The 14,052-nt window shown below is 50.3% G+C and overlaps 1 protein-coding gene across 6 annotated transcripts in view; it reads right to left on the bottom strand.

Annotated features, from left to right (window-relative positions):
* DNM2 (dynamin 2) overlaps positions 1–14,052 on the bottom strand; it is a 176,714-nt gene that overhangs the window by 118,007 nt on the left and 44,655 nt on the right. For all 6 annotated transcript variants that reach the window (XM_081317587.1, XM_081317589.1, XM_081317590.1 and 3 more), the window contains exon 4: positions 4,994–5,197. In XM_081317587.1, the coding sequence (XP_081173713.1) occupies positions 4,994–5,197 (204 nt within the window). The remainder of the gene's footprint in view (positions 1–4,993; positions 5,198–14,052) is intronic.

Genomic DNA, 14,052 nt, shown 5'->3' with positions numbered 1-14,052 from the left:
CCTGTTGAAACACTACCTTTCCCTTATGCTCAATTTTGTTTATATTAGAAGCCCTCTGCTTTTTCCTTAGTCTATAAGCTAGCCATCTACCTGGCTTATTAGCATTGCAAAAAGTATTATGCCTGGCAAACCGCAAATTGGTTGCCACCTGGTCAGCCATTAGTTTATCAAATTGTCCTCTTAATAGCTTAATAACCTCCTTAGTCTTCACATCCAATGGATTCAGAATCAAGGCATTCTCTTTTTCCTTAATTTCATTCTCCAATTCTTTCCTTCTGGCTTCCAAAGTACGTCTGTGTTTATTATTCATATATATCAACACCCCTCTCATATAGGCCTTGCTAGCATCCCAAACCATGTCCATAGAAGTATCCTTATTCATATTAATTTCAAAAAAGTCCTTCATCCGCTGTTTACACTCTTCCACATTTTTCTGATTTCTAAACAAGTTCTCATTTACGCGCCACGAGCACCTATCTCTATTGTCCTTATTGATCTCTAACCATACTGGACTATGGTCAGAAATAGCTCTTGCACAGATCTTTACCTTCTTAATCCTAGAAAAAAAATCGTTAGTCAACAAAATAAAGTCAATCCTGGAAAAAGATTGATGTCTATCAGAAAAAAAGGTATAATCCTTTTCATGCGGGTGTGTGTCACGCCAAATGTCTCGCAATTCCAAATCATCCTTCATTTCAAAAAAAGATTTAGGCAATCTGGCATGACACGGAACACGCTTAAAAAAACCAGCCTTATCCAACTGTACATCCAAAACACCATTCCAGTCCCCCATAAAAATAAATGATTTGTAATCCAACTGAGTAAGCTTTGTATGAAGTAAGCTAAAAAAGTCAGCTTGTTGTTGATTAGGAGCATACAATCCAACTAGAAGCGTTTTTTTACCTTCTAACAGCAAATCTATCATAACATATCTTCCTTGCTTATCTGCTTCAATTAGTTCCGCTGTTAGGGTACTTTTAACGTAGACAACCACTCCATTTTTCTTGTTCAACGCGGAAGCAACAAATTGCGTGCCCAACCTTGAGTTTGATAAATACTTTTGGTCCATAACCCTAATATGCGTTTCTTGCAAACATATAACATCAATCTTAAATTGTTTTAAATATTGAAAAACTTTCTTTCTCTTCTGAGGCGAGTTTAGTCCATTAACGTTCCAGGTTAGAAATTTAGTCGCCATGCTTGTCATCCCAAAGCTGTTGGAGCACATCTTTAATAGCCCCTCTGTCGCCTTTGGGCCGTGCTCCTCCCACTGCCTCGCTGTAAGTACGCTTTGAAAATTCCATAAACTTCTGCTGGTCTTGTTCTTTTATTTGTTTTGCTCTTTTTAAAGCAGCACGCGTCACCCTCAGCTCTCCAACATCAGCCAACGAAGTTATAGTTTGATCCCCTCCAGCACCATTCTCCTCTGTCTGTCCATCTTCGGCCTCTTGAAGTTTTCCTTCTCCAGATCCCTTTGCCGCTTCCAGAAGTGATAGTGGGGTTGCTTTTAAAACATTATTGTAGAAATCACGCGCCTGTGTCACAGTAACCAGACGGTATCTTTTACCTTCATGCATCGCCACCAATCCAACTGGGATCTCCCATCTGAACCTTATATCACGTTGCTTAAGTTCCTGCACAAGAAATGCAAAGTCCTTTCTTCTCCTTAAAATCTTTGGAGGAATTTCCTTTAAAACCAAAACTTCTTGGTCAGCAACCACTACTTTGGTATCATAGGCGGCTTGAATAACTTCATCTCTAGTTTCTCTCTTTGCAAAATAAACCACCACATCTCTAGGTAGCTTTCTCTGTCTAGCAATCCATGAATTTACACGAAAAACTTTATCCATGCTTGCCTTTATTTCAGATGCTGGCTGACCCAATACTGCTTCCAGAGCTTCAGAAATCAGCTGCTTTAGGTCTTCTTTAATATTTTCTTTTAAGCCTCTGATTCTAACAGCATACTGCATCTGATGAAACTGAACAAGACTCAATTCTCTGTCCATTTTATCTCTTAAATCTTCATTCTCCAATACCTTTACTTCTAATATAGCATTCTTTTGAGTCAAATCTTCCACTTTTGCATCCAAACCTTGCACACATTCAGCCACACTTTCCACTGTAGACAAAATGTCTACCCTCATCGCACTGAATTTCTCTTCCATCCTCTCTTATATCCTCTCCTCCAGTTTCTCCAGTTTCTCCTCCACCTTTGCCAATTTATCACCCAGTGTTTCTAAAATTAGCTGGGCATGTTTTTCAAGAGCATCTTGTAAATCCTTCGATGTCAATGCAGCAGGAGGAAGCAAGGCTTGCAACGATGTCTGTTGCACTGGGGAAGTTCCAGCACTCCGAAGAGTTTTTGAGGGAGGTTTAGCCGCCATCTTTTCACTTTTACTTATTGCGCACTTTCACTTTAAGTTTAAAAAGTCCATTAAGCTAGAGAGTAAAAATAAAAGTCCTCTTCACCTTATCCTCCTGTACCGCTCTGCCTGCTCCTTTTATTCCAGGGTCTTTCCTTCTGGCAGGGGTGGTCGCAAACACCTGGCTCTGCTCCAAGAATTCCGGAGCAGAGACGCTGAACAGCTGGGAGCAACCCAGGCTACGAGGGAGTTCAATCCTTCAGCCGCCCAAGCTTTAAGCTCAGGCGGCCCCGGAGAACTCAACCCTTACCTGGGGCCTCTCCCCCTCCTGTTCTCCCGGGGAGGGGGCTTCAAATTCACCCGAACAGCTGATCGGCGCTGTTTCGGGTGAAAACAACACAGCTGAGCAGCGGGCAGCCCGAAACGGCTGTCTCCGGCGCTGCGCTGCCACCGGAGGTCGATGCAACATATTTTCATATATGGTGGACCTGCAAAAAGGTTAAGGCTTTTTGGATAAAAATTTGGTGGAATATGCAGAAGATCTTCAAGCAAAGGATAAAGTTTTGTCCACAATTGTTTTTGTTGGGCATAATTACAGATGCAACTGTTGTGGACACTAAGTTGATGTTGAACTTAATTACAGCAGCAAGACTCTTAATAGGCCAATATTGGAAAAAGGAGGAACTGCCAACTATAGAGGAATGGACCTTAAAGGTTTCTGACCTGGCAGAAATGGCAAAGATCTCGGCTTATTTGAAAGATTATTCGCAAGAACGTTATATTATGGAGTGGAAAAAATGGATTGATTATATCCAGAACAAATACGGGACTAAAAAGTTTCATTTAGCATTTGAATAAGTCTTCCTTTCTTTTTTCTTTTTTCTTTCCTTTTATATGTAATATTAATATTGCTTGTAGTTATCTTATATGAGCTAGAGAGCGATAGATTTAAGAGTTTATTGTTGTTAGCATATGGATGTTTATGATTGTCCTTTGTTTTTATACCTTGTACTTAGCTCTGGGAAGTCGGGGGGGGAGGGGGGAATGGGGGGAGGGGTAGGGAGGGATAGGTAGGGGTGGGGGGAGGGGGGATTGTTAAAGATAAAATGTACTTTAAAACTTTTCAATAAAAAAAATATCTGGCTAACTGCAATGAACCATAAGCAAGTAATAAAAAATTAGCTGAAATATATTACAACAACATACTTAGTTGAGCTGGCTTGTTTAGATTTTGCATTTCTGTCTCATGTTCCATTTTTTAAACAGAGCTTCTGGAATGTATTAATAGCTTGGCCAGCAGCATAGAATTAAAAAGTTACTACTCTAAACAATAGAAATTTACTCAAGTTTGTTCTTATTTGCATTTTGAGGTAAAGCAGCGGTTCCCAACCTTTTCTATACCCCACACTCCTAGAACGCTTCTGAAATATTCTTGCACCCTTTACAAAAATAATGGCAATAAATAAATTAGGAGCCTTGGTGGAGCAGTGGGCTAATGCCTCCTTAAGTAACACCAGCTGCCTGCAATTATTGCAGGTTCGCATCCCACCAGGCTCAAGGTTGACTCAGCCTTCCATCCTTCCGAGGTAGGTAAAATGAGGACCCAGATTGTTGGGGGCAATAAGCTGACTTTGTAATAATGCCGCTTGGGGGGGGCAAAGCCCTAATAAGCAGGCATATACATAGAATGAAGGCTATTGCTAAGCACATTGGTTTGTGCTTAAATTGTAAGCCGCCCTGAGTCTTCGGAGAAGAGCGGGATATAAATGGGATTAAAATAAATAAAAAATAAAATAAATTATGCATATACTATAATTTTGAAGACCCAAGTTTTCGCACCCCCTGGAATATCATCTCGCACCCCTGGTTGGGAACCCCTGAGGTAAAGGATGCTTTAATTTTATTATTTCTTCCACTTCTTCTCTGCTCCCCTTCCTATCAGTAAAGGGCACCTCTTGGCATACTCCTGTGTCCCCACTCCTATGCAAGCTGCATTAGCTGCCAATTAGCTTCAAGTGCAACTCAAGGTGGTGGATATTACCTATAAAGCCCTATATGGCATAGGCCCTATGTATCTGAAATAGTCTCCAACTGTATCTGCCGGCCTGTACGTTCCAGCAGATTGCATATGTTCCAGGTCCCCTCAATTAAACATTGCTATATTGTTGGGCCTAGGAAGTGTGCATTCTATGTTGTGACCCTCACCCTCTGAAACAGCATTTCCCCCAAAGATGGCATCCCCTCTCCTAAAGTTTGAAAAACTGGCTTTGACCCAGATCTGGGATTAATGCTTACTATTTGTTCAGTGGCTATTATTTTGTTTTGTTGATTTTGTTGAGCTCTGTGTTTAATTTAATATTTGTCCCTGTTTTTATATTTTCTCTAGTTTTGTTCGCTGCCCAGAGTCTCCTGGGGTTGGCCAGCCAATAAATTTAAATAAATAATAATACCAGAAGATTTCTTTTAAGTCACTGAGGTCTTATCAATAGCTATTGCAACTATAAAACAGCATTTTGGTACATTCTACCTGGAAAAATCATCATAATTTGCTATTTTGGAATCTCACATTAGTCTGTGATGAAGAACGTATATATGCACTACATCCAAGTAAATACAAAACCATAATTTACCTTGTGGGTCAACTTCTTTAGCCAGTTTGAGCGCATCAGAGTTGGCCAAATCCATATTGGCTGGAGTCACAGCAAGAATCAAGCTGCTCTCTCTGCTAATGAACTGCAAAATCATATCTTTGATCTGGTATTCTATGTCCTGGGGCTGGTCACCCACTGGCACTTTAGTGATACCCGGAAGATCAATCAGAGTCAGATTCAGCACTGAAAAGGAAATCAGCAAAGACTAAGACCACCTGAGAAATGCTGTTTTGTCTTAAAATAGAGTTTGAAATTTAAGAGATTTTTCCAAAACCTTTCCACATTTGGGGGAGGGAGGACTATTAATGCCAAGAGCAAGCTTATTTAAATGAAAGAGAGAAGGAAATTAAAAAATAAAAAATAAAGTTAGCTGTCAGGACCCACTTCAACCCACATCTTAAGAAAGCAGAACTCTTAGAAACAATTTCTTCCAAGCAGGAACTTTTATTAAGACTAGGTCACAGGTCGGCAACCCGTGGCTGCGGAGCCGCATACAGCTCTTTCAGCTGTCTCCTGCGGCTCCCAGTCCTCCGCCGCCACCATGTGCAGTCCAGAAAAAAAAAGTGGGACTAAAAGAGTTCAACCAATCAATTCAAACTTCTCACAGAAAAAAATGTGAAGTTTGAATTGATTGAAGTTCTTTGGTTTGTGGGACTGCCCACAAACCTCCTTTCTTCTTCAGACTGCAAGTGGGGGCAGCGAAGGAAGAGATGGGAGGACTGCTGGAATGGTGAGTGGGTCGGTCAGATGGGGCATGGGTGGTGGTGGTGTTTCTGAGCAGCATATGGAGTCTCGGGCACTGCCAGACCCCCCTCCTCTTTTCCCCCTTCTCTCTCTTTCTCTGTTTGTGTTTGTGTGTGTGTGTGTGTGTGTGTGTGTGTGTGAGAGAGAGAGAGAGAGAGAGAGAGAGAGAGAGTGACCAAGTCTGTTGATTTACCAGCGAGTCACCGCCACCTCCTCCTCATCTCCTGCCCTTGCTGCCTATCCTGTGGAGATGCGTTTGCGTCTATCTGTGTCTCTCTCTGCCACTCAAAGCCATCCTGCAGCGGTTTCAATCGGCCACAATCAGCCCCTTCATTGCCAAGCATCTCCATGGAAGTCAATGGAGGTCCGTGGCGCCTTGAAAGGCCAGCCATGGCGCCTCCAAGTCTGTTGGTTTTACCAGAGAGCCACCGCCTCCTGCAGCTCCGCACCTTCTTCCACTCTGAAGCGTGGCCCGCGATGATTCTCTCCCCACAGCTGCCACACCGGTTCATCCCTTGCTCTGTTGGTGCCGCGAGCTGTGATCCGCAAGGATGCCTCACCCCTGGCTCACCTCCGCTGGCTCCTCTGTGCTCCAGTCAGAACTGTGCCGAGCCGCTCGTTGACTCTGGCTGCATCCCCGAGCTGGCCCGGCCTCGGCCGATGGGCTGCAGTCCGCACGGTCTGCTCATCAGGCCGCCTGGCTTCCTGGCAGCACATCCCACAGGGGAGGTCTGCTAGAGAGGCCACGGTCTGGCGTTGTTTCCCCCCCTTGTGCGTGTGTGTCAGACCCGTGGGGAATGGCTGGTAGAGGTGGCGGCAGTCCGGTGTTGTTTCTCCCCCTCCTGTGTGTGTGTGGGACCCGCGGGGAACGGCTGGTAGAGGCAGCGGCAGTCTGGCGTTGTTTCCCCCGCTCGTGCGTGTGTCAGACCCGCGGGGAACAGTTGGTAGAGGCAGTGGCAGTCCAGCATTGTTTCCCCTCCTCATGCGTGTGTGTGTGTCAGACCTGTGGGGAGCATCTGGTAGAGGCAGCAACAGTCCAGAGTTGTTTCTCCCCCTCGTGTGTGTCAGACCCATGGGAATGGCTGGTAGAGGCGGTGGCAGTCTGGCATTGTTTCCCCCCCTCCTGTGTGTGTGTGTGTGTGTGTGTGCGTGTGTGTGCGTGTGTCAGACCCACGGGAACGGCTGGTACAAGCGGCGGCACTCTGACATTGTTTCTCCCCTCCTGTGTGTGTGCGTGTGTCGGACCCGCGGGAAATGGCTGGTAGAGGCAGTGGCAGTCTGGCGTTGTTTCCCCACCTCGTGCGTATGTGTGTTTGTGTCGGACCCATGGGGAACGGCAGATAAGAGGCAGTGGCAGTCTGGCGTTGTTTCCGCCCACCTCCTGTGTGTGTGGGGGGGACCCACGGGGAACGGCTGGTAGAGGCAGCGGCAGTCCGGCATTGTTTCCCCCCCTCCTGTGTATGTGTGTGTGTGTGTAAACCCATGGGGAACAGTTGCTAGGGAGGCAGTGGTCCAGCGGTCTCCCCCCTCCTGTGTGTTGGGTTGACGGGGCTCAACACACAAACACCGGACTGCCGCTGCCTCTACCAGCCATTCCCCGCGCAACACACACACACATGGGGGGGAACAACGCCGGACCACTGCCTCCCTAGCAGACCTCCCCTGCGGGATGTGTTGCCAGGAAGCCGGGAGGCCCAATGAGTGGACCGTGAGGACCGCGACCCATCAGCCGATGCCAGGGCAGCTACGGGATGCTGCCAGAGTCAACGAGCGGCTCAGCGCGGTTCTAACATCAGCAGCACAGCCAAAGCACAGAGGAGCCAGCGGAAGCGGGCCAGCGACGCTGCCATGGCGAGGTATCCCCGCGGCTCACAGCTCATGGCACCAACGGGCAAGGGATGAACTGGCATGGCAGCTGTGGGGAGAGGAATCCTCATGGGTCGCGGTTCAGAGTGAAAGAAGGCGGTGAGGAGCTGCAGGAGGCAGTGGCTCGCCGGTAAAACCAGCAGACTTGGAGGTGCTGCGGCTGGCCTTTCGAGGCGCTGTGGACCTCCATTGACTTCTATAGGGATGCTTGGCAATGAAGGGGCTGATTGTGGCCAATTGAAACCATTGCAGGATGGCTTTGAGTGGCAGAGATGGACACAGATAGACGCAAACGCGTCTCCACAGGAGAGGCAGGAAGGGCAGGAGACAAGGAGGAGGCGGCAGTGGTTCGCTGGTAAACCAATGGATTTGGTGTCTCTTTCTCTCACACACACAAACACAAGAGAGGCAGCAAAGGCAGGAAATGAGAAGGAGTCAGCCTATGTCTATGCACACGAACAGACTTAAACGGAGGCTTCCAAACCTGACAAGCATACACATGTGGATATCTGCAACCAGTCATTGCAAAAAATAGGATAAAAGGGGGGAAAAGTGGGTGTGGCTATTTAAAGACCCCCACTTTTCCTTTCCTTCCTCCTCTTTGGCAGTGTTGACTTCTGTACCTCCAATCATGGCTGCTCCTCGCAGTCCCTGCCTGCCAGCCACTGCATTCAACTTTTATTTGCTTGGTAGACTGGGCAGAGGCATTCTCCAGCTTCTTTTCACTCCTGCCATGGCGATTTCTGAGAGCGGAGAGCAGCTGCCTGCTGGGCAAGCCCTGAAAGCTTTCTTCCTCTCCCCGATCTTGCCTTTCTTGCTCGCCCTCTGTTGTAGGCTTCTGCTGGGTTTCCTCAACCTCCCCCCGCCCATTTTATTTTAATCCCACCACCGCCTCCCTCTTTCACAAAGCCTTGGAAGATTTGCCGCAGCAGCTCCTTCTCCCCATCGGCTTCCTCCTCCACTCCCTTGGAACCTTCATGCCAAAAGGTGGAAAGAAGAAATTCCCAGACAGGGAGAGCACAGGGTGGGGGGAGAGCAGTCTTTTCTGAGGGGAGGAAAAGCCAGGACGGCAGAGCCGTCCATACCAGAGGTGGACGGGGGCAAGGCTGGTGCATGTCTTGCCTTAGGCTCCACTCTTCAATCAAGCCTGTTCTGCACATGCGGGCGCACATTTTGCGGCTCCCAGGGTTGGTTTTTGTTTTGAGATGGAACCGGTTCCGAGTGGCTGTTTCGCTGTTTCAGGTTGTGATGTGGCCCCGACCCCTGAGCCTGTCCTACCCGAGGAAGAGGACTCTGAGGATGATGTGGAGGAACTGGCAGGGCCTCCCTCTCTGGGGCCCTCCCTTCTGGCAAGGGCTCCCTCTCCAGGGCCCTCCTCTTTGGCAAGGTCTCAGTCTCCATCTGAAGGCCGACAGGAGCAGCCTGTAATTAGCCAGGCTGGGACGGAGCCCGAGCAGATACAGGCTAGCGAAGATGAATCATGGCTAGACCCCCGAGAAAGACGCAGGGCCAAGCGTTTGCAGCAGCGTAGGAAGAGTAGGAGGGCCAGGGATTAGCTGAGTCACTGAGCCACACCCCACAAGGTATAAAAGGGGGTGTGGCTGCTCTCAGAACTTTGTGACGAACAATAATTCTATCAACTTCTGGTCACGTCTTTGAAACTGGTCTGGATTCTTGAGAACGCTTATTCACTGTTTTTGGATTGTTACTTGGATTAATTGTTTGGCAGTTATCTCATTTCAGCAGATGCTTGAGGCAACGAGCTTATTTTTGGCTGACTGTGGGTATCTTGCTGCCAAGGCTTTATCAGAAAGCAATTACTACAGCATAAAGACTTAACCCTTGTGAATCGTGCCTGCTTGTCTGTCTGTTTGTACCTTGGGAGGGGGGAACAGAACAACTTGTTCATCACCCCACACAACAACCAGACCGTCTTTTAATCAAGAAGGACCAACAACAGCAGCAGCAGCTGTAGCAGCAGCTGCAGGATGACAACCACCTCCTGCAACAGCAAGTGGTACAATTGACTGCACAACTCGCCTTGCTGAATGCTCCTGCAGCTCCCCCTCCCCATCGGAAATGCCCGGTAGCGGTGCTGGATATGTTTTCTGGACAGCCTGAGATGTTCCTGACCTTCATGGGACAGTGTCAATTGTTTATGGCCATAAGGCCGGAGGATTTCTCTGATAACGAGGCTAGGGTGGGGTTTGTGATTAGCCTTCTTTCTGGCTCTGCCGCTCGATGGGCCACAGCGTTGTTAACCCAGAACAGCCCCTTGTTAACCGATTACCAGGGCTTCTGGCAACACATGAGGCTCATGTATGAGGACCCCATCCGCACCCAGACTGCAGCCAGATGTATCAAAGACGTCCGGCAAGGAAGACGCCCCCTGCAGGACTATATCGCCGACTTCCGGCTGTTGTCCCAAGACTCAGCTTGGAATGACGCGGCGTTACTGGATGCCTTCCAAGATGGGCTTTCAGACGAGCTTCAGGACGAACTGGTCTGTGTAGAGGCTTCCCTGACCCTCGACGCCCTGGTGGTCCAATGCCTTCGCATTGATGCTCGCCTCCAACATTGAAAGACCCATTGGACCGTCCAGGAGCTGCCCATGCCGCCGTCTGCACCTGTACATCCGCATCCTGCACCAACAGCGTCCAGGGTCACCCCACGTTTCGTGGCAATTGCAGAGGAGCCAATGGAGCTGGGAGCGGCCAGACCTCACCTGACAGTCCAGGAAAGGACTCGGAGATGTCAAGGGGGGTTGTGTTTATATTGTGGAGCCTGGATATTTCGCCGCCTCCTGTCCTAGGAAGCGGGGTGGGGTGCCAAAATCTGGCCCTGGGTCTCGGGCTCGGACTGACCAGTTGGGAAACGAGACAGGCCCAGTATAGGGGAAACCCTAGACAAGGCACGTATCACACCCCTGCCAGGAACAGCAGACGTGGACTCTGGACCCCCTCAACATCTGATTTTGGACACTTGGGTCTTTTTGTCTGACCGACCGGGGGGGGGATCCAGGTGCATGTGCTGGTGAATTCGGGGGCCACGACCAATTTTATGGACCAGGCCTTTGCAGCCCATTTTGGTGTTCCCTTGATTCCAGTGGACCCTCCGTTGAGGGTAGAGACCATTGATGGGCGGGAGCTTGTATCGGGCCCCATTAAATCTGCCACCCAGCCTTTGTGCCTAGCCATTGGGGCACATGAGGAGGCGATTCAGTTTTATATCACAGCGGACCTCCATTTCCCTTTGGTCCTGGGTATGGCTTGGCTTCGAACCCATGATCCTCAGGCAGTGTGGTCGTGGAACGCCATCTCTTTTCCGAGCCTGCAGTGCGTAGACCACGTCTGCCACACCTGTGCCAGCCAGAAAGTCTCCGCCCCTGCCATCTCCTTGCCTCCTGACCTGGTGGACTTCGCGGATGTGTTCAGCGAGAAGGAGGCGGACCGTTTGCCCCACCAGCCCTACGATTGCCCCGTGGACCTTCTGCCCAACGCGCCACTGCCAGTGGGATGTCTGTACCGCATGTCAGAGCCTGAGTTGGCTGTTTTGCGGGACTTTTTGGACAAGAACCTGGCCAGGGGGTTCATTCGGCCTTCGTGGTCCCCTCTCTCGGCCCCAGTCTTCTTCGTCAAGAAGAAGACGGGGGATCTATGCTTGTGCTGCGACTACCGCCGACTGAACGCCATCGCGGTAAGGAATCAGTACCTCCTGCCGCTCATCCCGGAGCTGATGGAGAGGCTGCGTGAGGCAACCATCTTCACCAAGCTCGATCTCTGAGTGGCCTACAATCTAGTACGGATGCGTAAGGGGGATGAATGGAAGACGGCGTTTGGCACCTGATACGGTCATTTCGAATACACTGTTATGCCATTCGGGCTGACCAACGCCCCCGCAGTCTTCCAACACCTGATGAACGATGTTTTTTGGGACATGTTGGACAGGTTCGTGGTGGTCTACCTGGACGACATTCTGATATACTCCCGGTCCAGGGAAAACCATCTGCAGCACGTCCGCCTCGTCTTTCAGTGCCTTCAGGAGCATCACCTCTATACGAAGCTGGAGAAATGCCTCTTCTTCCAGACTTCCATAGAGTTCCTAGGCCACATCATATCTCCCGAAGGCATCGCCATGGATCCATGCAAGGTAGAGGCCTTGTGTAGTTGGGAACCCCCTCGTTGGGTGAAGGATATCCAGCACCTTCTGGGGTTCGCCAACTATTACCGGACCTTCATCCCGGGTTTCGCTACACTGACAGTTCCGTTAACCCAGCTCCTTAAGAAGCAGGTCCCGTTCCGGTGGGGTCCCCCGCAGCAGCAGGCGTTCGAGGCCCTCAAGAAGGCCTTCATCATGGAACCCATCCTGAGGCACCCCGATCCGGACCATCCTTTTGTCGTGGAGATGAACGCGTCCAACATGGCTCTTGGGGTGGTGTTATTGCAGGCCCCGGTGGATGGCGGCACTCTTTTTCCCTGCACTTACTATTCGCGGAATCTCAATCCTTCTGAGCGCAACTATACCATCTGGGAAAAAGAGTTGCTGGCTATCAAGGCTATCGAGGCTTGGCGGCATCATCTTGAGGGGGCCCGACACCAGGTGGAGGTCCGGACGGACCATCGGAACCTAGAACACCTGAAGGCGGCCAGGAAGTTGAACCAGCGGCAGATCCGATGGTCTTTGTTTTTCACCCGGTTCAACTTTTGTGTGACCTACATCTCCAGCGGTAACAACCAGAGGGCAGATGCCCTGTCCTGCAAGCCAGAGTACCTCCGCACCAAGGACCCACTGCCCCTGGGGACAGTGCTGCCCATGGAATCCTTGGCCACAGTCCATGAGCCGGTGGACTTGCGGGCTCAGGTGCGTGAGGCACAGCGCCTGGACGACTGGCCGCAACAGAGGAAGGCCGAGGTTGGTTCCGCGTCCTCATGGACTTTGGAGGAGGGTTTGCTGAAATATCGGGGGCGACTATATGTACCCACGGGGCCGCTCCGAACCTTCATGATGACACAGTGTCATGATAACCCTGCGGCGGGGCACTTTGGGTTTTTCAAGACCCTCAATTTAGTGACGCAGACCTTTTGGTGGCCTCGGGTACAGCACGAAATACATGCGTATGTGATGTCCTGTGTGCCGTGCCAACAAAGGCCGCCACGGGCACACCTCCCGGCCTCCTCCAACCCCTACCGACACGAGAGAGACCATGGGGAGCAATCTCCATGGACTTCTTAACAGACCTCAGGGTTTACCACCGTCCTAGTGGTAGCTGATATGTTAACCAAAATGGTGCACTTTATTCCATGCCGGGGGCTGCCAACGGCCCGTACGACTGCCCGGTTGTTCCTACAGCATGTCTTCCGTCTCCACGAATTGCCCGAATTGCACGAATTGGGTAGTGTCAGATCGCGGCATGCAATTTACGGCACAATTTTGGAAAAGCCTGATGGCCGCGTTGGAGGTGCAGGTGTGTTTGTCGTCGGCACACCATACAGAGACCGACGGGAGTACAGAGAAGGTAATCAGCATCCTGGAGCACTACCTGCGCTGTTTCATGAACCAGCAGCAGGATAACTGGGCCAATTACCTCTCCCTAGCGGAGTTTGCCTTCAACAACTCCCAACACACCTCCACCCAGACAACCCCATTCTATGCCAATGTGGGGTACCATCCGTGGCTCTTCCCTCTGGCTCCCTCAGATTCTCCGGTTCCCGAGACCCAGGACTTCCTTTCGGAGTTGCAGGCAGTCCAACAATTGGTACGGCGACAATTGATTGGTACGGCGACAAGGAGGACTATAAACGGTTCGCTGACTGCTCCCGACGGGCAATGCCACCGCTGGCGGTCAGAGATCGAGTGTGGTTATCCACGAAGCATCTCCCCACCCACCGACTGGTAAAGAAACTGGACCATCAATACATCGGCCTGTTCCCGATCGAAGCGGTCATCAACCCTGTGGCCTACCGGTTGACTCTGCCACGCTCCATGCGGATCTTTCACCGATCCCGGATGGTCCCCGAAGCCCCCTCGTGTTCCCTTTGACGCCCGACGGCTCCTGCCCCACCGACTACACTTGACAAGGACGGCTCAGCAGAATACGAGGTGGCCAGTATCCGGGACTCCCGCTGGCTAAAGGGGCGCTTCCAATATCTGGTCGAGTGGAAGGGGTACGGACCTGAGGACTTCTCCTGGATAGACGCTTCCGCAGTCCATGCTCCTGACCTCGTGCGGGTTTTCCACGAACAATGCCCATCTCGACCGCATCCTGACCGTCAGCCACGGGGGAAGGGCCCTGCGGTGGGGGATAGTGTTGTGGCCCCGACCCACGAGCCTGTCCTACTCAAGGAAGAGGACTCTGACAATGATGGGGAGGAACTGGCAGGGCTTCCCTCTCTGGGGGTGTGGCTGCTCTCAGAACTTTGTGACGAACA

This window comes from Vipera berus (assembly GCF_964194415.1).
Source record: "Vipera berus genome assembly, chromosome: 2".
Taxonomy (NCBI): Eukaryota; Metazoa; Chordata; class Lepidosauria; order Squamata; family Viperidae; genus Vipera; species Vipera berus.
The sequence above is the reverse complement of the archived record's forward strand: the minus strand, read 5'-3'. Positions and strand labels throughout refer to the sequence as shown.